Source organism: Equus quagga, chromosome 4, assembly GCF_021613505.1.
Source record: "Equus quagga isolate Etosha38 chromosome 4, UCLA_HA_Equagga_1.0, whole genome shotgun sequence".
NCBI lineage: Eukaryota > Metazoa > Chordata > Mammalia > Perissodactyla > Equidae > Equus > Equus quagga.
The window spans coordinates 23,850,178-23,873,874 of NC_060270.1; the positions used below are offsets into that span (position 1 = coordinate 23,850,178).

At 50.7% G+C, this 23,697-nt stretch overlaps 1 protein-coding gene across 1 annotated transcript in view; it reads right to left on the reverse strand.

Annotated features, from left to right (window-relative positions):
* The window catches only part of ADCY5 (adenylate cyclase 5), a 150,424-nt gene that overhangs the window by 56,922 nt on the left and 69,805 nt on the right, over nt 1-23,697 (reverse strand). Inside the window, exons 5-6 of the mRNA XM_046658813.1 lie at nt 8,861-9,010; nt 4,255-4,376 (exon numbers count right to left, since the gene is read on the reverse strand). Coding sequence (XP_046514769.1) covers nt 4,255-4,376; nt 8,861-9,010 — 272 coding nt within the window. The remainder of the gene's footprint in view (nt 1-4,254; nt 4,377-8,860; nt 9,011-23,697) is intronic.

Below are 23,697 nucleotides of genomic sequence, written 5' to 3' on the forward strand. Positions count from 1 at the left end.
GAAGGTGAGCTTCCAGATGTCAGAGACAGTGTCCTCCTCACTTCCCATTGTGACCCCTGCCTCTAGCTAAGTGTCTATGAGTGCCGCTGGAGGTCCCCACTGATGGATGCAGAAGGAAAACATCCACTGAATGGGCGAGTGAATGGACATCACCATTCCTGTGTACAGATGGGGAAACTGAGGCTCAGATTGGGCGACTTGCCCAAGTCCCCAGAGCTAAGTGGCAGAGCAGGGCGTGAACAAGTCTGTTTAACAGACACTCATTTGCTCCAACACGGTGACCTCTTGGCAAGGGTAACCTGGTGGCATCTGGGTTCTGGCTGTGTCTGTACCTTTACTGTGACCCAGGGGGACGTGCCTCCCCCTGATGTGGTGCCTTTTCTGGCTGGCCCCTCCCTCCAATCCTGATCTCCCTCTTCCCAAAGCAGAGCACTGGGAGATCCCAGCCAGAGCAGCCTCTGCTGGCATGTCGGGGAGTGGGGACAGCATAGCCCACCTCTGACCCTGGCATTGCTGGCAGCAGGAGACGCAGGTCTGGAGGGAGTTGCAGACAAGCAGGAGGGCTCTCAAGCCACAGGTCTGACATCCCAGCAATGGGCCCCAGCCCCAACTGACCTCTCCATCTGTCACCACATGTCAGACAGGAGACGTATCTCGGGACCCCAGGGAGGTCTTCAGGGGCGCCTGGGCCTCTGGCCTGCCTCAACCCATTGCCAGTGGGGCTCAGCACCAAAGCATCCAACAGGCTCCCGGCAGGCCCAGGAGTTGAGTGCTGTGCTGTGCAACCATTCTCCTCAGGGCCAGGGGAGAATGAGGCCACAGAGAGTGATGGCCGCCTGTCTGTCACCCCTCCCTGCCCAGGCTGAACTCTCCCCCCACCCATTAGTCTCTTCCCCTTCCATAGATCCAGGCCCGAGCTGTCACACCGCAGCATTGATTTATTTCTCTTGTGGCCTTGCTCTCGGTGGGGCTAGAGAACAGCATGTCATCACCCTCTCTAAATATTACAGCTCCGCAGAGACTTGACGAATGTGACTCATCGCCCTTCTCCAGCTCGAGACTCCCCAGGCCTTTCTTTGTTGATAGGAATGTGATAATCATCGTAATAATAACAGTAACAACAATCATAGCTGCTTCCAATTACTGAACACTTGTTCTGTGCCAGATATTATGCTAAGCGCTCTCCTCATATTATTTCATTTACTCTTTACGACCCTACTAAGTAGGTACTCTTCCTATCCTATTATGTAGGTAAAGAAACTGAGGTTCAGCATGGCTCAGTGTCTGTAACTTGCCCTGGTCACATAGCCATGGAACAGCAGAGCTAGGGTGACACGAAGGGCTGCCTAACCCAGGGCCCCTGGCCTAACCACTATACCATGAGCCCAGCCCCAAAGTGTGTTTCTACACTATGATGCCACCTACTATTCAACCCCCAACCCAGGCCAAAGTTTCAACCCAAAAACAGAGACTGGAGCACACAATGTGTTTCCATCACGAGTTGCACCGGGTGCTGCTAACACAACAGAGAAAGGGGCCCCAGCGAGATATTTGCATAGGATTACTGGCGGCTGGCGTCTGATGTGTACCAGCCACCTCTAGCCCAGCAATTTCAGAGTCAGAATTATGTCTGTCCCCATGAAAATGATGGCATCTTGGTTTTCTCTCCTTTCATCTCTTTTCTGTTGCCGTCATTGATCCTGAGCATGTCTTAGAACAGAAATAGCCCCATTGTGGCTGGGGTCTCATTCTTGCCATTCGATGCTCAGGCCCCGCTGTGATGATGGCCCTGTTATTTTATCAGCCCCAAGTCACAGCCTCCTCAGGCATGGAGGGGCAAGGGGATGTTACCCTGAGGGTGGGCTCCTCCTTGTGGTGGTGGAAGAGGCCTGAGTCGCCCCTCTGACCAAACCCCATTGCTGGGGGGCTGTGGGCTCAAGAGCCAGCAACTGTGGAATGGGAAGTGAGGCGATGCCCGCCGTGCAGGAGGACAGAGGGTGAGGGGGCAACGTACCACAGAGATGCAGAGGTGGCCAGACACGCCGGTGCGCAGCCAAGCCAGGCTGGGAACCTGTGCCTTGAATGCCCACTGCTTCTGAGCGGTGAATTTTCTAGACTTCCTTTGTGTTCCACTTTATATTTGAGTGAAATCTGCAGAAAGCTCTGTGTGCTGAGAGCAATCAAGGAAAGCACCTTTTGTCCAGGCTCCGCCAGGAACAATGCCAGGACCAGTGAGGTGGTGAGATCGGAGCAAGAGAGAAAATTCCAGAAGGGGAGAGCTCAGGGGTTCATATATGTTGGGACCACTTAGCGGGTCATTCCTCACCTGAATCTTGGGCCTCTGGGATTTGTTTTAACAGGGAGGCTATTTCTTTACATGCCATAAGGTAGAGTCCCCCAGATTTCAGGGGTTGCCATCAGACAGGAAAGGCCCCTGGTGCGTCCTCAGTCACACACACACACACACACATGCTCACACACGTATGTGCACACACTCACACACACACACTGGTAGCCAAACCTCTCTTCTCCCTCTCCTCTGAGTCTCCTCTTGGCCTGGGGGCTACCCAAGACTTCCCACAGAACCCTCATATGAACTCCTTTCTCCTGGGCATATAAAAAACATTTGTCCAGTCCTCAGGCTGGATAAAGACTCTGATATCCAAAAGCTTTCTGGGGGCAATTGACCAACTATGGGATCGTAGACATGTTAATCTCCATGCCTCAGTTTCCCTACCTGGAAAATGGGGATAATAATAGTATCAACCTCTTCTATTTATTGCAGGGACTAAGTGAATATATGAAAGCACTTAGAACAGTGTGTGGGTTAAAGAAAGTTCTATTCACGTACTAACGATTGTTGTTAGTGATTATTCCACGATGTGAAGACAGAGGTGGGTGTGAGGAGGAGAAGTGGGAAACCAGGATGTCAGTGCCACCTGCCAAGGCCCGGGCCCCACTTTCCTCTCTGAGCTCAGCTCGGCTGAGCCTGCACTCCCTCAGGACACCTCCTGGGCGTGGAGATCCAGCCATCGCAGCCTTCTTCCTGAGACTGAGGCTGCTGCTGTCTACACTGTCCCTGCCTGACAGTGGAGTGTGGATGGGCTTCGGGGGGGGCTGGGATACCCCAAAAACTGAGGACAAAAGTGTTGTGCAGGTACGTTTTTGTTCCAAAGGCCAGGAGTCTGTTTTGGGAGATGGAGAGAGGACACGGCAGAACCGATAGTCTTGGATTCCAGGGCACACTTGGGAACCGCATAAAACACAGGGTGTCTTCCCCACCCCTGCAGCCAGCAGCCTCACCTTGAACAGCTGTATGTTTGTGTGTGTGCACACGTTTGCATGTGTGCCTGCACATATATGCACAATAATTTACATTATTCCATTTAATCCCCTTCCTGAAAATTCAGCGCAGGCCTCCAAAGGATTCTCTCTGCATCAACGTTGGAGGACTCGCGGGTCCTAGGGAAACGCGCCCAGGGAGAAGGTACCTCCCTTGAAGGCAAACAGCAGCTCCCTTCCTGGGGATGTGGGAGGACTGTCCGGCACCCCAGGAAGCCACGCCACTGTGTCACTTCATGTCCCTGTGGAACTCAAAGGCGGATTTTGCACTCTATTAATCTACATCCGTTTGCACATCCCTGCTGTCAGCGTCTCATCTAGGCAAGCAGCAAACACGCAGTAAAAAGAATGTGGGCTTTGGGGCGGCTGACCCGGGTGCACCCCAGCTTTGCCACTCGTTGGGTGACCTTGGGCAAGAATCTCAGCCATTTGGAGCTCGATCTCTAAACAAGGGATGCTGATAAGGGTCCCCACCTTGCAGGTTGCCAGGAGGATCAGCAATGAGGTGGGTAATGCATGGTGCAGTGCCTGGCACACATTGGCTAGAAGGCATGGAAGCTGCTCGATGGTGATGAAGATTGCGATGATGATGGTGACATTTGGGTTCTAAGCCTAAGCTTTCTGTCTCCCTTATTAGGCTAGGAGTTTCCCCAAGAGCTGGCGGTGTTGCTTTCTCTTTTCTCCTCCTCCCTTCTAGATCCTCTCCCTGCAGCCGCTCCGACTCCCCCTGCATCCTGTGATAATTCACTTAACAGACCTAGAGGGGTGGGGCTGGAGCGCCCCAGACAACACACATTCCGAAGCCACCAGACGACTGTTGGGCTGTGCCCCCTTGAAGGGGAGGGAGTGGAAATGTCGTCTCCTTTGGGGTTCAGTCCTCCCACTGCCCTTGCCCCCCAGCCTCAGCCCTACCTCACATTGTCATGTTTCTGGATGTAAATCTTGTGGAACATCATATCCTCCTGTTTGGCGTTGATGTCTGCTTTCATCTCCATGGCAACATGACGGGGAAGGACAGACAGCAGAAGCCGCTCCTGGGGAGGGAAGCAGACGCTTTTGTCACAGCTCCTTCCACCTGCCTGGCAGTCCCCTCTCCTCCCCAGGTTGACTCCTCCACCTGTGCCCCCACCTGCAGGGCCCTGGAAAACCTCTCAGGCTCTCCTGAAACTCGTGGGGCTAACACCTGTGTGTGTGGGGGGGGAGGAGTAGGGGGGGTGGAGTCATGCCCCTAGGGCTCCCTGACCCTATCTCCCTGGGGCACCTCCGGGATCCTCAGTGTACATGGGGAAAAGCACTACCAGGGAACCTGTAGCACTGAGCACCTGGGTTACAATCCTGGATGTCACCTGAGACTCTGTGTGACCTTGGGCAAATTACCAAACTTCTCTGGGCCTTAGGTTCCACATCTGTAAATGGGGATGGAGTGTTGAGAGCGGTAAATGAGGTTCATTCAGTCAGTCATCAAATTGTTGTTGAGCACCTACTGTTCCAGGCATCATGCTGGGTGCCAGGAGTTATAACTGTGAACAAGACAGATGGAGTTCCTCCTTCGCAAACCCCCAAACTCACAGGGGCATGGGGTACTACAGGGCATTGAGCAGGGGCATGTGGCCTAGGCTGGGGAGCTGTGTGGTGGTAGAGAAGGCTTCATGGGGACCAGAGGATGAGGTGAGAAGGGGGCTCCACTTCCATAGTGGGGACAGTGGCCCGGGAGCGAGGGAAAGCACACCGGCTTTGAGAAACTGAAAAGTTAAAACGTGTCAAAGAGGAGGAGGGAGAGAAGCAGGGAGTGGGGAGGGTCCTGTCAGCCGGGATGGGGTCCAGACTTCGCCGCCTTTCCGCGGTCTCCCCCGGCGCCTGCCTGCTCCAAGAGGTCCAGCTGCCTCCGGGGTGGGCGGCCTCCATGGGCAGCCTCTCCCCGTGCCCTCCACAGTCCACGACCCACGCTGGGCTCTCTGCCGGGCTCGCTCACAGAATTCTCTCACCTGGAGCCATTCATGCTGGCTGCTGCCAGCCCCCCTCATTCTCCTGTCCCTCACTCGACACTGGGTGCTGGCACACCCTCTCATGTGGCCCTGAGACCCTCCTCCCTCTCCACCTTTTCTGGTTCCTCTCCATCCTCCCGGCCCCACACAGAGCACATCCCCACCTCTGTCCTCCTTCTGCTCACTCTGGTCCTCTGGGAGCAAGGTTTCCACCAGCGCCTCTCCGGTCACCTCCCGCTCCTTATCCCTTGTCCAGGGCTCCCGAGTCTCCAGCTGTCCGCCAGGAGGTCTCGCCACCACACCCCAAACCATACTCACCTTCCTGGGTTCCCTCCCCAGGGGCTCTCCTTTGCAAGTTCCCCGCCTTTGTCCATGACGCCCCCATTCTCCTGATCACCAAGCTCAAGACCCCATCCACGTAAACTGCTCTTCCTTTCCAGAACTTTCCCTCTGCCCTCAGCCCCAGGCCCTGTCCAGCACTGATCAAGCCCTGCTGATTTGGACGCCGCTCTCGGACTTGTCCTTTCTGTTCCACATCTACCTCCACCGCCCACATGGGGTTCTCACCCAACTGCAGGACTCCTGCTGCACCGTCCTAGCCAGACAGCCTCTCCTCAGCCCTCCTTGCTGCCCGGGCCCCAGCCTCCCCAGTGCCTGTCGCTCTCCTGCTCAAAACTGCCACTGCTTCCCCAGGGTCCACCAGCCACATCCAACATGGATTCCTTTGGACCCACTGAGCCCACTCCTCCTTATTTTCCACTGCAACCCAGCGCCCTCACTCCACCTGCCCCCTTCCTGTGCCGGGTCTGCCCCCTCAGGGCTGGCCTGGATGACCGGGGCAGTCTCCACATCGATTTCTCTGTCTGCAAGCTTGCCGCCTCTGATCCATCCTCCACACTGCAAGTGTGATCTGTCCAAGACACACACCTGCCCACATCATTGCCCTGCATAAAACCCTTCTCTGCTTCCTGAAGCTTCCAGGATCAGCCCATGCTCCCAGCCTGGCCTCAAAGTTTCCACAATCCGGCTCCTCCCTACCCCTCCATGCTCCCTTCCCAGCACCCCCTGAATTGAAATCTGCACTCTGCTCCAAGTAGTGTGAACCCAGAGACGTTTCCCAGGCTTCTGGTAGGTCTTTCTTGCCTTTGCCCCCAAGCTCCTCAGCTACAATCAACATCCTCACATACTGCTCCCAACCTCCTTCAGGCCAAGCCCTTCCTAGGAGGAGGGTCCCGGCTCTGGCTGCCAGCATCTCCTCCCGACCTAGGCCTTCTTTTAGAGCCCCTGATCACGCTGTATTTCAATGGTCTGTTAACCTGTCTCCCTTTAGTGCGTGAAATGAGACGCCTCCCTGAGGATGGGAGCTCCGTCTTGTTCACCTCCATAGCTGACAGTCTCATGCTCGGGAAACACGGGTAAACTAGTGAGGGATGGTCTCCCCAGGCATCAGTGAACATGGCCATCAAAGGCCATCTTATCTTTACTGAACTCTCAGGAAACAGTCACGGTGTTGGAAACACCAACTACAGGACAGCTCTGTGAAAATACAGGACGATTAGGAGAAAGTGTGCTACAAACTGCCTAGATTCATGAGGGACCTTCCCACAGTTAGAACTACTTCTGGGGCTGAGGGCCAGGAGGAATGGGCAGGGGGTGGCCAGGAAACAATGCTGAGTCCCCTCCTTGGGTGGCACCTAGGAGTGTCCCCCAGGGATCCCCAGAGCAGCCCTTTCCGCAGAGGGCAGGGGACGCAGAGAGCCGCTGGGCTCTGGCTTGGTGAGGAGAGCCTGTCCCCAGGAAGTGTGCATCTTGGCCCAGAACATGGTATGACAAACATATTTTCTTCCCCAAATCCCTACGGATTTGCTGGAATGTCCAGCCTGGCCAGGGCCAGAGCAAGTGAGCTGTGCTGAGCTGTAAAATGCTAATTTTACTGGAGAAGCGAGGTGAGAGGGGACACTCTCTAATGTGGAAGGGGAAGGACAACATTGAAATCTCAGGGGAGAGATGCTGGAGCCTGAGACTGGGATGAGAGAGGGGGTTTCTGAGGCAGGTAGGGGCTGAGGGGTGAGCGGGGTGCAGAGATGAGGTAAGTCTGTCAGGAAAAGACAGTGGGAGGACTTGGGGATACTGGTGGGCACGGGTTTCATTCAAGAGGCTGGACCAGGAGCCCAGACAGGGCCAAAAGAGCGTGTGGGGCGAGCCAGGCCTCCGACTAGACAGCATGAGCTGGGGAGCTGACAAGACACGGTGGCCACAGCAGCAGGGCTGGAGGGAAACGGGGACAGGCAGCAACTGGGGAAGGCCCTGAGAGACACTGCAGAGCTGTACCCTCTTTCTCAGCCCTCTGTCACCCGCCCGTGTCCTGTAACCCCCCCTAGGATGCATGCAGACGGGGTGGTGAGACCTCTGTGCACTCAGGCGGCCACAGCACATACACCGTGCTGGCCAGGAGGGTGCAGCTGACCACTGCTGTCCCAGCCTTTGTCTCCCCTGTCCATGCTGAAAGGCAGACCTTCCATGTCCACACTTGCTGTTGGGTCTGACACAGCATGTGGCACAGGGCAGGACTCCACTAATGTCTGCTGAGGGTTTGGGGAGACACGAAGACAGGGGAGGGAGGACCTGGTTCAGGGTAACCTTCTCTCTAAGAGCCAGGGCAAGGATGAGTCCAGTGGGAGCCCCCTAATCCTGCTGACCTGCCCACTCCCTCCCCTGGGCCTGCATGGTCCCTCTGGGCCTCCCGTCTGGGAGCTATGCAGCACCACTCTGTCTCAGAGTTCCCAGACCTCTATCTGGTTCACACGCGGGAGAGCACACAGTGGTCCTAAACCCCAAACAGGACTCCCTCCAGGATGCCAGGCAGACAGGAAGGGAACCCTGACACAGCCCTCAGTCCCTGTTCTGCCTTTAGCCCATAGAAGCACAGGGGCAGGTCCCTCTGCCCCAGGGCTCACTGGGAGAAGCCCCCGGAGTCTGTGGCCCATGTGAATGGCCTGCCTCCAGGCTCAGGAGCCCTCTGAGGGTGAGGTTTAGGGGGAGACAGGACCACCTTCCTTTCTCTGAACCAACCAAATCCCAGAACTGGGTACAGAGGAAGTGCCTAGTGTGCCATTGTGGGTGTCACAGGGGCTGACAGCTCGGGCCTTCTCCCGCCTTAATCCCAGGTGGGAATGCTGACACTACCCCCACTCCAACTCATCAGCCCCTGGGGAGGGGTGGCAGAGCGCCTTCTTGGCACCCAGGGCCTGGGCTGCTGGGCTCGCTTGCAAGACCACAGGGGGACATTGAGGAGGCATGGGCGAGCGCAGGGCAGAGCTCTTTCTCCAGAGTCTCTCCCAGAGCATCCCCACAGAGCCAGGAATGCTGGGCTCCCTCCAGGGGAAACATTCCTCGTTGGGCTGGACACCCCCCAGGGGGGCGGGGCTGGGCAGCTGTACCGAGCACAGCTGGTGGGGCGGCAGGCAGCTGGGCTGCGCAGGTCTTGGGTCTCTGCTCCCTGCAGCTGCGCGGGCCAGGACGGCCTCACTCACCTGCTGCTGGTTCTCCCGCTGTGAGTGGAGCCGCGCCTGGATGCACTCCCGGGTCTCCTGGAAGGCCTGTCTCTGGGAGACCTCGGCCGGGTAGTGGGTGCAGACACCCACGATGTTGGTGCAGGAGAAAATGAGGACATTGGAGACAAGCTGCAGGGGAGAGACGAGGACACCGAGCTCAGGCCTGGAACAGGCACCAGTCACTGGAGCCCCAACCCTCACCCTTCCGGCCCCAAAGCTTGGAGCCCTGGCCCCCATCTTAGCAAACACACACCTAGCTGCCAGCACACAAATGCCAGGGACACCCACACGCGGCTGGCGCTGGGAGCAGCCATGCGTAATTGGTCGGGCTCTCTGATGTCCTCAAAGCCCAAAGCTTGGCTGGCCTGTGACGAGCTATGGCCGTAGGGACACCAAGTCACCAAATAGTCATACTGAACGTGTCCACAGTACCCAAGATTAAAAGGTTAGGTGCATTGGCGATGCTGAGATGGAGCAGTATGTGTGTTGGGGATGGCAGGGACACTGCAAGGAGGGTTCTATGAGGGTGGGAAGATTTTATTTTTTGAACGTGTGATCGAGTCCAGCATAGGACAAAGGGCTGCCCTTTCGCAGAGAAGCAGAGAAGCCTTCGCTTATTATTCCCCAGGGATCAGATCCAATGAGGCAAGTACTTGCCGGCTACCCATGAGACACGCAGCACTGTGCTAGATCCTCTGGGAATGAGAGAAGGATAAGGTCCCCGGCCAGTGGAGATCAGCATCCACAGCGGGTCTCATCGCCCCTTCCTGGGCTTCCCTTCCTTCTCTGCACCAGCACCCAGGCCCCCCGACAACTCCACCACACTGGCTGGCGAGCGTCTGCCATAGCCCCTGCTCCTCACTGATGCCCTTCTCTGTGCCGACTGAGACATGTGTGTGGAAAAATACCACCGCCCCTCCGGTCACAGAGACAAGGCTGCAATTCTTTTGAAAGGAATATTTACTGAAAAGCTAAGGGAAAACACAACACAACAGAACACAACCCACAAAAGCAAGTTTACACAGCACATTTCAGATCCTGGCAATGGTGCTGTTTCATCAAAACTTCTTTTGGCAGTACAGCCCCAAGGGCATCCGGGTAAACTGCTCCTGGTCCTGCCCGTGCCTCTGGGCACACAGGATTGAAGACACACAAAGATGCTGAGGCTCCTAGGCCTCACTCACTCCCCCCAAAATCTTAATTCTTGGTCCCAGCTGCAGAAGGGGAGTCCCGGTTGGCCCCTGCACCTTCTGCTGCGGCTCCTGCAGCCATCAGGAGCCCTGCCTTTGTCCTTAGTCCACCTGTCCATCGGGATCCCAAAGAGCCTTCCTCTGGGACTTCAGCTGCCTGGCAGTGATCCACAGGCAGCGCCCACAATCTTCTTCCAGGGGCCTCTTTGTTTCTGGAAGCTACAAGTCCTGTCCTTGACTCAGGTCTGTGTTCTACCTGAAGGCTTTCCCTACCCCAGCTCTGAGGTGGCCCCAACCTCCACCCAGGGGCCTCAGCCAGCCCAGGCCCGGAGGCCATGTGAGCTCCATGCTGGATGTGGCGCCATCTTTCCCTGGAGACATCCTATTCCGTGTCTGCCCCCGTGCATGAATGGAAAGAGACTTTCTCCTTCCCATCTCAAAGTCTTACTCTCTCCTCAGCTGCACAATAAATGCTGCTTTTCTGGCGGAGGCACACTGAGCTCCCCTCAGCACCTCCTGGATACCCCCCAGATGCCTCCTGGATGCGCCTTCAGGGGAGGGGCAAACTTAGATTACCCCTCCACCACCTCTGCTGCCACTCACAACTCCCATAACCCCACCCCAACCCCATCCACCCCAGAATCCTACCATTGTCATTCTATGCAAACACACGGCAGAGAAAAGCCCAACCTATTTATCACAAGGAAAGAAGACTTCTGCTCTACAGAAGCAGCTGAGGAAATAAGTGGTCAAGGCTGACAGAGAACTGGCAACAGGAAGCAGATATTGACATGTATCCGGCAACAGGGAGAGGAGGGGAGCACGGGGCAACAAGAGGAGACCTCAGGGCAGGCCAGGGCATGCTGGGCCTGGGGTCAGGGGCATGTCTGGTACGGCTGGCAGGCATGGAAGAGGGTGTCCCTGGAGAGAGTATCAGGCTTGCAAGGTACTCCAGGTCCTTGAATCAATAACCCAGACTCTCTGATCCTGAGGGAAAGTCCACAGAGAGAAGATGGAGCTGGGAAGGCAGACTGGAGCCAGACTGAAGAGGCATCTGAATGTCAAGCTGAGAAGGCCTGGTACAATCCTTAGACAAAGGGAGCCATGAAGGAGTGCTGAACCAAGAACAGGATAACCACACAGCTTCGGGAAGATTCATCAAGGGCCAGAGTAGTGCAGGGAGGGGGAGACGGGTCAGGAGCCTGCCGCAGAAGCCCAAAGTATGAGGGAACAAAGACCTCCGTGAGGCTGGGGGCCAGGCAAGGCGGAGCTGACTCAGAAGGAAGAGCCCCTAAGGCCAGGGAGGAAAAGGAAGAAACAGCTCATAACTCACAGTGTTAACCAGTGCAGTGACTGCGAAGGGAGACCCTGAGGACACGACTCCGGGAAGTCCCTGGGGCCCACCGAGAGAAACACCTAAATCTAAGAGCTACAGCTAGAAAACTCCTAGAAGGAAACACAGGAGTAAATCTTCATGACCTTGGGTCAGGCGATGATTTCTTAGATATGACACCAAAAGCACAGATGACAAAAGAAAAAAATAGAAAAATTGCATGTCATCAAATTTTAAAACTTTTGTGCCTCAAAAGGCACCACTAAGAAAGTGAAAAGACAAGCCACAGAATGCGTGAAAATACCTGCAAATCATGTATCACACTCTTATTTTGGACAAACATATAAAAGCAACTAAACGGCGAAAGGATAATCTTTTCAAAAAATGGTACCAGGACAATCAGCTATCATGATTAACTCAAACCTCCCAAAATAAACAAAAATTTACTCAAAATGGTTCATAGGCCTAAATGCAAAACTTAAAACTATTAAACTTCCAGAAGAAAACATAGGAATTTGAGTTAGGCAAAGATTTCTTCTGTCAACAACAGCAAAATCATGATCCATAAAAGAAAAGAAATGAGAAACTGATAAATTAGACTTCATCAAAATTAATAACATTTGCCTTCAAAAGACACTTTTAAGATAATAAAAAGACAAGCCACAGAACTGGAGGAATTATTTGTAAATCACATATTTGATAAAAGACTTGTACTCAGAATTCATAAAGAACTCTCAAAAGTCAACAATAAGTGAGGCTGGCCTGGTGATGTAGTCATTAAATTAGCACACTCCACTTCAGCAGCCTAGGGTTCATGGGCTCGGATCCGGGGCACAAACCTATGCACTGCCAGTCGCCAGTCAAGCCATGCTGTGGTGGCATCCTACATACAAAAAATTGAGGAAGACTGGCACAGATGTTAGCTCAGGGCCAATCTTCCTCACCAAAAAAAAAAAGAAGAAGAAGAAGAAGGCAATAATATGAAAACAAACAACTCACTTTTTAAAAGAGCAAAAGATTTGAATAGATAATTCACCAAAGGAGATATAAGGATAACAAATAAGCACATAGACAGATGCTCAAAATCATTAGCCATTAGAGAAATGCAAATTTTAAAAAACAATGAGATACTACTGAACACAATTAGAATGGCTAAAACTAAATTAAAACAAAAGAAATGAAAAAAGAACTGCCAATACTGGCACTGGTAAGAATGCAGAGCACCTGGAACTCTCCTACCTTGCTAGTAGGAATGCAAAATGGTACAGCTACTTTGGAAAACAGTTTGGCAAGTTCCCATAAGGTTAAACATACACTTGCCGTGGGACCAGCAACCTCACTCCTCGGTATTTGCCTAAATGAAAGGAAGTTATGTTCACATAAAAATCTGTGCAGGAATGTTAATAGAACGTTGATCATCTATAAGACGGAACAATCTACTAATAACACAACAACATGGATGAGTCTCAAATACATTACGTTGAGTGAAAGAATCCACGCTCAAAAGGCTACGTACTATGATTCCGTTTATATGCCATTCTGGAAGAGGCAAAACCTTCGGGACTGAAAACACATCAGTGATTGCCGGGAGGGAGAGGTTGACAAAAAGCAGCAAGCAGGAGGAAATCTTTCAGGGCGATAGCCTGTTCCGTATCTTGATTGTCTTGGCGGTTACACATCTATGTGCCTTGTCAAACCCACAGAAAGGGGTTTCTACACCAGAAAGGGCAAATTCTACTGTATGTAAATGATACTTTAATAAAAAAGAACAAGAGTAAGATCCAGGAGGGACTGGGAGAGAGAATATGAGGAGCCAGCTGGGCAGAGAAAGGGCATCCTTTTCTCTCTCTGAGGCCAGAAAGAGGGGCCAGAGTTTATTTTGAGACATGACCCCGAGTAATTATCAACTGGCCGCTGCAGCATCTCGGTCCTAATCCTCCTGGCCGCTCCCGCTGTAAACTGACTCCTCCTGCAGCCAGAAGGCCAATAGCAACAGACGGTGCAAATCCAGGTAAAACGATGCCCTGTAACCCAATAGGGGTCCAAATGGCTTTGCTAAGCTTAGTATGCCTCAGTTCCTCTCTCTCATTCACTAAACACAAAAACGGGGTGAGCGGGAAGAGAGTGCTGGGGTGTGAGAGAGGAGACTTGAGCAAGGCCGTTGGAAATGGTGATTTCAGCAAATTGGAGCTGAGAGTGAAAAACTAAGAGATTAATACATCAGACACACAGACACAGCCACCACCCGCCAAAAAAGCAATAATCTGTGTGCCAAGTCCGAACAGATGCTAAGGCCCCTGTGCAGATCCTAATGTTAGGAATGGGGAGAAGGCATCAGTAAAAGCTGATGGAATTCTGCTTACGGCCTTCTAGGAAGGAGTTGGTTGCTTAAAAACGACCTCACACCTTGGGCGCAAGGGTCCAAATGCTGACCAGCTCTTTTCTCTACTAAAAACAATGATCAATTCTTGATCCAGCCCCTTCGTAGGCCCCTAGAAAGGCAGACACAGTAATACGAAGTATAAACCCTGTTCTTACGTAAAAACTTAATTCGTAAACAACAACAGGTATCATTCACAACAGCAGGTAAACAAGGCCTAATTAAGGGTTTGTTGGTTTTCCCTGTGCTGACCTCACGGGACATATCCAACCACAAGGAAAGTACGTGCGTGTGTGTGTGTGTGTGGGTGGGTGTGGGTGAAGGGATACCTACATGACACCAGGTGGAGTAACACGGAGACCCAACGATACAGCAAACCTCAGCCCTGGGAACAGCCTCAGCATCTGCTTTTAAAACAAGCCCAGCAGACGGTTCGGGTCCAGGTGGTCCCAGGACCACACCAGGAGACACTCCATGGCGAGAGGAGAATGTTTGGAATTCTGGTCTCTGCGTGGAAACCCAGGGGAGATGCCTATGAATATTTACAGTTCCTGCCGGCATTTTTAAAACCCCAGTACTTCAGAAACCCAATCTCCGGCTGCCTGCAGGCTGCAGGTTTGATTTGGCGAGGAGTGAAGTTACAGCGCTTGGTTTGTTCAGTGTCTCCTGGCGAAGGCTGAGAGAAGTCCCAGCCGCCAGCCTTGGTCTCTGCAACCACTGCTGCTCTCCTCTCTGAGTTTTCAGGGGGCCCCACAGGCCCGCTGCCATAGGCTCGCTCCTCACCAATGCTGGGTAAGGCACAGGGCAAAGAGGATTGAGGAATGAACGGGCGTGGAAGAGACAGAAATGAGTCGGGGAAGATGCCTTGGCAGTCTGCTATTTTGCAAGGCTCCTGCTCTGGACAAGTCAGCTTGCCCCTTGCAGTGTGGTTCACGGTGTGTCTGGTGGCAGTGGTGGTTGGAGGGGAATCAGAATTCCCCAGGGAGCCAGATTCGGCGACGGGGTGGGGGGCAAGATGTTCAGTTAAATTTGAATTTCAGATAAAAAACGAATCCATTTTTTTTTTAGTATAAGTGTGACCCATGGAACATTTGGGACATACTTTTATACTAAAACATTACATGTTGTTTAGCTGAAATTCAAATTTAATGGGATGATCGTATTTTACCTGGAAACCCTACCAGGGAGCCTTTTCAAACCTCCCGTCCCCCAGCTCTGATGACCATCTCCCCCTTGGCTGGGCCCCAGCACACACAGGGTGACCCAGCTCCCACTCCGCCTGCCTCCCTCTTCCAGACCCTTCTCCACTCTCGGCAGCTCCTGCACAGACAGACTACAGTGCTTTCTCCTCACGTCAGAGTCTGAAATCACCTCGGTTAAGTGCATGCCAAAGCTGGGATCTGATTTTGCAAATCCATCCCCCTGGCCACAAGGGGCCAGACCACCTCAGGGTCCCGGGGGGCTGAGGACCAGCTCCCCACTACCCTGAGTATTAGGAAGGGATGAGAGGTCGTCTCCTGCAGGTGTGACCTGGGACCCCAGCCCTGAAGACAGGCACAAGCCCTTCCTGCTCTAATCCTTCTTCTGTTTACAAACATACAAAACTAGCAACCAAATACGTCCCCAGTACCAGGAGCTGACAGCCTGACAAGAGTCCCTTCCACCTGCCCCAGATTCCATTTGTCCTGCACGGAGGTGTGGGAAGCTCAAGGGACACTGGTGGAATCTCATTATGATACAAAGTAAAATAAATCAAAGAAGGATAATTTTAAATTATATACGCTTAGAAGGCATATCAGCATGATTCCTTGAATACTGTACCATGCTCAATTAGGTCCTAAATGGCTTTTTAAAAATATTTTTTTTTAACTTTTTTTTAATCATAGTGACACTTTAAAATTTTTCCTTTACAAAGAATAAAGACCGTTTATGCTTTTTTGGTGATCAAAGCTGCATTGTCTCTGCTTGGGGGCTTTGGCGATGAGGTCCTCTTTCATGGAGGGTGGCTGCTCTATCTCTAGGCTCTGGGCAAACAGGACCAAGCTCTCTGCTCTCTTCATTCCTACTAGGGTCCTGCCCAGACGGCATCTCCCTCCCTCACCATTCTAGCTAAGATCTAGCTGCTCAGCACTTGTCAATCACTCTTGCTCCAGAATCCTCTATGAGCACACTATCCTCTATATTAGAGATCCTCATATCCTTTTACATCATGATGCTTCCCTGCTCAAAAGACTACCATGACTCCCTATTACCACTAAGATAAAGCTCAAACTCCTGCCTGGAGTTAAGACCGTACAAAGTTCATCATAGGCCACACTGCCCTTCTCATGGCCTGCCCCACCCATCCATGCCACTCACTGCCTCTGGAAAAGACCAATCTACAGTATGATTCTGAAAGTATGAGATTTATTTAATATATTTTACTGTTACTAAAATCAATGCATGAAATATTAACAAATCGATAATCAGTATCTGCTTCATGCATTTTTAGGAAAGACAAAATAGACTAAAATGTGAAGAAAGACAAGTATCTAGGAATGATTGGTAGAGCAACTTACAATCTTCCAAACACTTTCACACGGAATATTTCGTTGCATTCTCATCGCATCCTTATAAGATAAGCAATTTGGGTGGTATCGCCTCCTTCTGCTGAAGAGGAAACTGAGGCTCGAGGTAGGAGCCCCGTCTGTGGTTACACAGCAAGGCAGCTGCAGAACTAAACCACGGATTCTCATTCCGACTCGGAGCTCTCATACTCAACTGTACTAAGCTGCTCTTTATCCCAACTTAATTTAGGTCCACTTTTGTTTTATTCTATTTAATAAAGAAACACTTAACTTTCTTCCACCCTTGTCCTAGATGCCCCAGGCCTTCTTCATAGATTCTGGTCACATAAAATGCAGCTGATTAGGGACCTACTTCCAGCCACTGCCTCCAAACACGCTCTCTCCAAGGAACTCACTACCGGCGGTGAGAAAGGCCCATCATCCATCCCGTGAGGCCAAGCCTAACCCTGCTATAACTTCCCTTCTTCTTCACTGAGATACACAGTCATGCGTCGCTTAATCTAATGAGAGGACGTGTTCTGAGAAATGCGTCCTTAGGTGATTTCATCCTTGTGCAAACATCATAGAGTGTACTTACACAAACTAGATGGTCTAGCCCCCTACACACATAGGCTATATGGTGCTAATCTAACGGGACCTCCGTCATGTATGACGTCTGTCATTGACCAAAATGTCGTTATGTGGCACACGACTGTAATTCACATACCATAAAATTCACTCTTTTAAAGTTTACAGTTCAGCAGTTTTTAGTATATTCTCAAGGTTGTGCAACCTTCATCGCTATCTAATTCCAGAATATTTTCAACATCCAAAAAGAAAACCCCACACCCATTCATCATTGCTTATTTCCCACCTCCACCCCCACCCCCAGCTCTGTCAGCCACTAATTTACTTTCTGCTGGATGAATTTGCCTGTTCTGGACACTTCATATAAATGGAATCATATAACAGGTAGCCTTCTGTGTCTAGCTATTTTCACTGAGCATAATACTTTCAAGATTCACCTCTGCTGTAGCATGTATCCGTATTTCATTCCTTTTTCTGGCCAAATAATATTTCATAGTATGGATACACCATACTTTGTTTATCCATCCGTCAGTATGGACATTTGGGTTGTGTTCAGCTTTTGGCTATTATGAATAACGTTGCTATAAACATTCATGCACAAGTGCTGGCAAAGACATCTGTTTTCAGTTCTCTTGTGTATGCAGCTAGGAGTGAAATCGCTAGATGTTATGGACTGATGTTTGCGTCCCCTCCCCATCAAATTCATGTTAAAATCCTAACTCCCAACCTGATAGCATTAGGAGGTGGGGCTTTGGGAAGGTGATTTGGTCATGAGGATGGAGCCCTCACGAATGAGATTAGTGCTCTTATGAAAGAGGTCTCAGAGAGCTCTGTAACTCTCCTTCCCTCTGTGAGGACACAGTGAGAAGATGGCCATTTATGAACCAGGAAATGGTCCCTTACGTGATACCAAATCTTCTGGTGCCTTGAACGTGGACTTCCCAGCCTCCAGAACTATGAGAAATAAACGTTGTTTAGGTGACAAGCTTATGGTGTTTTTGTTATAGTAGCTTGAATGGACTAAGACACTGGGTCACATGGTGCTCTATGTTAAACATTTTGAGGAACTGCCCAACTATTTTCCAAAGTGGCTGCACCATTTTATATTCCAACCAGCAGTGTACAAAGCTTCTGACTCTCCACATCCTGTCCAACATTTGTTTTTGTCCGTCTTTTTTATTATAGCCATCCAAGTGGGAGTAGGGTGGTATCTCTCTGTAGTTTTGATTCCTTTAAATTTTAAAGCAAATAGCGACAATAACAAGTGAGAGAATTTCTTCTGTAACTTGAACAGCAGAGCCTTTAGAGAGAAATGGTCACACAGTGCACTTTATTGTTGTCATCTTTGGTTACTTATTTCTAGGAAGACCCCAGATCCTGTGTAAGCATCCAAAAGAGAAACAACAGCTTTCACATAACAGTACTTACTTGAACAGGATAGCCTCTTAATTCATTCAACAAACACAGATTGCACACTCAGTACAGAGCACGGTGCTGGGGGGGCTGGCCACCTGGCCCCTGCCCTCCAGGATCCCCAGTCTGGTGGTGGAGTCCGGCATATGCACAGAAGCAGCTGACAGGACACAAACTCTAGTCTTTGCACTCTTTAATCCCAAGATAGTTCCATAAACACTCAGTTTGCAAAAAAATATGGCAGAGGAGATAATACTCTTAATATAAAGAGTGTTTTATAAATTAACAAGAAATAATAGAATTTAACAGAAAAATAGGTAATGTAGATGACTAAGCTATTCAAAGAATACAAATGACTTACAAACACGTGGTATGAAAAAATGTGAAACCTCACTAGTAATCAAAGAAATACACATGAAAACAATATTTTGCCTATTAAACTAGGAAAGCTTTTTCTCATGGTAATAACATTGGCAAGAATGCAACAGAGCAGGCATCCTCCTACACCATCAGCACGGATGTGAACTGGTACAACCCTTCTGGCAACATGTATAAAGAGACAAAGATGCTCATACTCTTACTGGACCCAGTAAGTCAGTCCCCTCCCAGGCTCTGTGCTACAGAAACTCAGTAGTTTGTGAAGGGCTTTACATCCAAACAGGATTAAAAAATTTAAGATGAGGAACAGCTAAATGCTGAACAATTGGAGGACAGTTAAATAAATTATGGTGCTTCAATACTCTGGAACATGTCGAGGCCTTTCAAATGTTCTATTTGAAGAAGATTTAACATCATGGGGAAATTTTCAAAATATAATGTCAAGTGGGGGGAAAAGAGAACACAGAATTGCATAATCAGCATGATCCCAATCTAAAAATATATATATATGTTAGCAGGGGTAGAATGCCTCTAGGTGGTGGGATTATAAGTATTTTTAATTATTTTTCTTTAGACCATTGAATGCTTTCCAACTTTTCTATCATATGTATTACTCTTAAAAGAGAAAAATAAATCTATATTAAAAAAGGGGAAAATACATTTTTTTCACTCTGAGCACGGCAGACTAAAGGAACTCCTCATCTAATAGAAGAGATAAGATGAGAATTCAAATGCCTATAAAACCAGAAAGTGTAAGTTGACTGGGAAAAGAGATTCAAAGCAGAAAAAGAAGTCACGTCTGGGCAGTGGGGACTAAGAAGGCTTCACAAAGAACTGTCTGGAGATGGAACTTGCAGTGTGAGCAGGATGCGGGCAGCCCACATTAGAGTGGAGGGGCACCCAGGTGGCAGAAACGACATGAATAAAGGGGTGGAGGGAGAAGACTGCAAGGCTGTGGGGAACACCAGAAATTCAGAGCTGACCGGAACAGAGCCAGCAAGGGGAACTAGCCAGAGACGAGGCGGGATTCACGGCTGGATCACAAAGGACATCCATGTCAGGGCAAGGAGCTGGCACATGACCCAGAGGCATTAAAAACTCCTGGAGGCTGCATTTCCAAAAATAAATTGTATATTAATTTTTCAATTTATAAAATGTGCATTCATTAGAGAAAATTTCAAAATCATGGAAAAAAAATCAATTTACCTCCCAAAGACAACCAGTGCTAACTGGCTTATCCCTCTTTCTTTTTTTTTTTAATCTACTCACGGTTTTTTGTCTTTGCTTTCATGAAGCTGTGATCTTACTATTTATATAATTTGGTATCCTGGTTTTTTTCACTTAATGTTATAACGTAAGTATGTTCCCATGTTATTACAACTTCTAGTGCTGCAAGCTTTCAACAGGGAAATGGGATCAGAGCTGCACTTCAGGAAGATTAATTTGACAGCTGGGAAGGAGGCAGCGAAGAGGAAGGTGCTAGAGGAAGAGAGACCAAGAAGAGAGCTGAGGAGATCACACGGATGAGAAGGACCAGACCCTGCGAGAGGTTAGGGGCGGTGCAAAGGGAAAGGCGAGCAGTGTTTGGCATCCCAAGCAAGGCATCTGAGATGTGCAGTCTCCAGGGGCAGGGGAGGGCTTTGGCTCCTGATCCACAAAGGGAAGTCCAGGGAGGGACTTGGGGCCGTGAGCTCTTGAAATGTGGCTCATCTGAATTGAGATGTCCCCTAAGTGTAAAACATACAGCTATTCTTTTGTATTAACTACATGTTGAAATCATATTCTGGATACATTGGGTGAAATAAAATAGAATGTTAAAATTAATTTCATCCATTTTTTTGTGGGGGAGGGACTACGGGATAAGTTAAAATTATGTACGTGTCTCTCATTCTATTTCTGTTGGACAGAACAGCTATAGAACAAAGGGGAGGCAAGGCAAGAGGGACCTGGAGCATGGTGGACAAGGGACAGACCACAGGCTGATTGGCAGAATATCACTCTGGTGTTTCGGAAAATTCAACAATCAGTGAATTGACCTAGAGCCCCACCGTTGGGCCACAGAGAGACTGTCCTGCCTCTTTGCCCTATAGGTTATTTTCCAGAGGCTCAGACTCATTCATCTGCCAGGCTCAGAGCAGATGTCCATGGTGCACCTCATGGCAGCCACTCCCTCCTGCTTTTGGGAGCATGAAATATGGAGGAGAAAAGGGACAGAGGTGTCCGGAGGCTGAGGCTCAATCATAAGATCTTAAGACAAGAAGGATGGGGATCAGGTACAGACTGAGGTATTCGGACTGTGTGGATAGTCCATCAACCTCTCTAGCATGTCATGAAACCTGGGGGCTTCGGGAAAGTATGTGAATTTAAAATCACAGGGAGAAGGGGCAGCCCAAGAGCAAGGAATAAACATCTGGAGGCAGCACAGTGCAGAGAAAGGACTGGGGACTTAGGAAGCTAAGTTCTCATTCTGGATTTGCCAAAAAAATCTATCACTGCGGCTCTAGGCAAGTGACTTTTCCTCTGTGGACCTCAGCTTCCTCATCCACAAAACCAGAGAGGCAGCGGGTGACGGCCATGGTCTTTACCACCTGGGATAGTCCACAGAGTGGCCACCACCTGGGTCTCTAGCTTCCCAGGGGGGACAGGTGGTCCTAAGCATACCACTATGAATGGAGGCGCCATGCACAGGATTTTCTGAGAAATTCCTGACTTCAAATATTCTGTCCCCAGTTCTCCAGAAATGCAATGAAATGCTCAACATTGCAGCATATAAGCTGCAGCTTTAAGACAGCAGGTCACACCTGGAAGTCATACAAAAGTCTCCCGTCTGATCCATGCGTCTGTAGGGAGTCGCAGAGGAAGCTGGAGTCCTTCAGAATCTATGCCAGGCAACGGCCGCCCCTGACTCACCCCCCAAGGTATGGGAATCATAGGTCCAAAGCAGTGTGGGAACACTGACACACTCCCACACAAACTAAGGACACGAGTTGAGGTAGAGGGGACGGGCATGATGGAGAGGCTGGCTCGGTGGAAGTACCCTGGAAAGGCTTTCTAGAGAAGCCGGAGGGTGGCTTTGCCCACCATAAACCGCTTCTCATGCAGTTCTCTGACCTCTGGGGTAAGGGAGAGTTTGCTTAGTGGCCTGGCAAGAAGTTTTGTGGGCTAGAAGTTTATTTATAATCTGAGTGCAAATGAAGTTTCTCTCCTCCAAAAGTCTCATGTTGGAGAACAATTATCCAGCACCCCCCTCCCCAAGTTCTCCCACCCTCAGCTTCTTCCTCCCCCTCCCAGGAAAGTGAGACAAGCTTTCATTGTTCTAGGTGAGCAATAGTGACAGCTGAGGATGATGCTGGGCTGTGTAGGTGGAGGGAAGGGGCTGACAAATGCTGGAGTCAGATTCACAGGGGTGGGGGAGAAGAGAGCAGCCCCCCAAACACTGAGTTCTGGTTTCCACCCCGCACAGGTGAAGTGTGGCTTTCCTTGTGCCTTCCCCACCCGCCAACCTTCACCCACCCACACCTCCTCCCTCCCTCCAGTCCTCACCTCCAGGGCCCATTTTAGGTCTGCTGAGTTTGGAAGGAAAAAAGAAAACACAAAAGAGAAAGTGGCATTGCCACCAAGCCACTTACCTAATCTCAACCTGAGTGCAGAGTATATATGCGGCTGTGTCCGTCTCTGCAGCAGGCCTGGGTACCCTGGGGACGACCCTGGACAGAGGGGCACCCTGGGGCTGCTCCCGCTCTGTCGGCTGCCTAGGTGGGGATTTGAGGGCTCCAGAGGTTATCCCAGAGGTTTCCCGGAAAGAGAGGCAGGGAGATAGAATGGAAGGAGCACTACGTTGGGAGTCAAGGGACCCAGGCGCTAGCCTTGTGTCTTTGGCCAAGTCACATAGCCTACTGGAATCTCACTGCCTTCATCTGTAAAATGGAGCTAGGGACACCTGCTAATAAAATACTGATGGCAAACACATGACAAGTGTAAAGCAACATAGGCTGGGCTAGCGTTGCCACGAGTGGCTTGGAACTAGATGAAGGCCCCACAGGGGCTGGCCATGCCTCCTTGTGCTCACTATTGTTTCCCCATCCTCCAGGACGGAGGCTGACTCATCGCAGGCCCCAATAAATGCTTGTTAAATGAATAAATGGATGAAAAGGAAGTTAAGAGCTGCAGGGCACTTTCAAGGCCTTGAATATTCCAGCTCACATCAGAAGATAGTCCAGACCCCAGGGAATCTTTGCCTCTGACACTAAGCATCAAGCACAGGACAGGAGAGGGGGTTACAGGACCCCCATCCAGGGGACGGCCATGGCCTACCTCAGAATTAAATGAACCACAGATGTGACCAAGGAAGATGGACAGATGAATGTAGTGCTGACTGCCGCGGCGGCCAAGGGCTTGGAGAGGGTTTCTATCAGAGGGATGAGACAAGTCCACGTGTCCCTCTGAGTGGGGTGCACAGCTCTGTCAGGCTGGGAACTAGGAGACTTGGCTGTAGTCTGGGTGAGTCCCTTATGGTCTGGCTGACCTTGAGCATATCACTAGGAAACCCCTGGAGGCCGAGCCTGCGAGGAGCAATGAGAGAACGTGGAAATGAGGCTCGTGGCAAGGCTGGGGGAACGGCAAAGAACCTCGATTATTGCAGGGCCAGCCCTTCTCCTCACAGGCTGGGCCACCTCAGCAAGTCCTCTGGGTCCCATGAGATTTCTTCCTACGTAAAACAGGAGACTGTGACCCCATGGCTCTCAGCTGCTTCCCAAGGGCCCTGAATCTTGGGACTATGGGAACCTTCTCTGCAATGTGACTCAGCATCCCAGAGAGAAAACCAAGAGCTGGCCCTGGTCTCCACTCACTCCTGGGTGTCCTGCTAACAGGGGCAGGAGGGTGGGCAGGAGAGTGGGCAGGAGGGTGAGCAGGGCTGGCACCAAGGCCAAGGGCCCAAATCATGGGGCATGAGGAGTGACAGTTAAGTCTTCCTCCCCAGAGCCAAT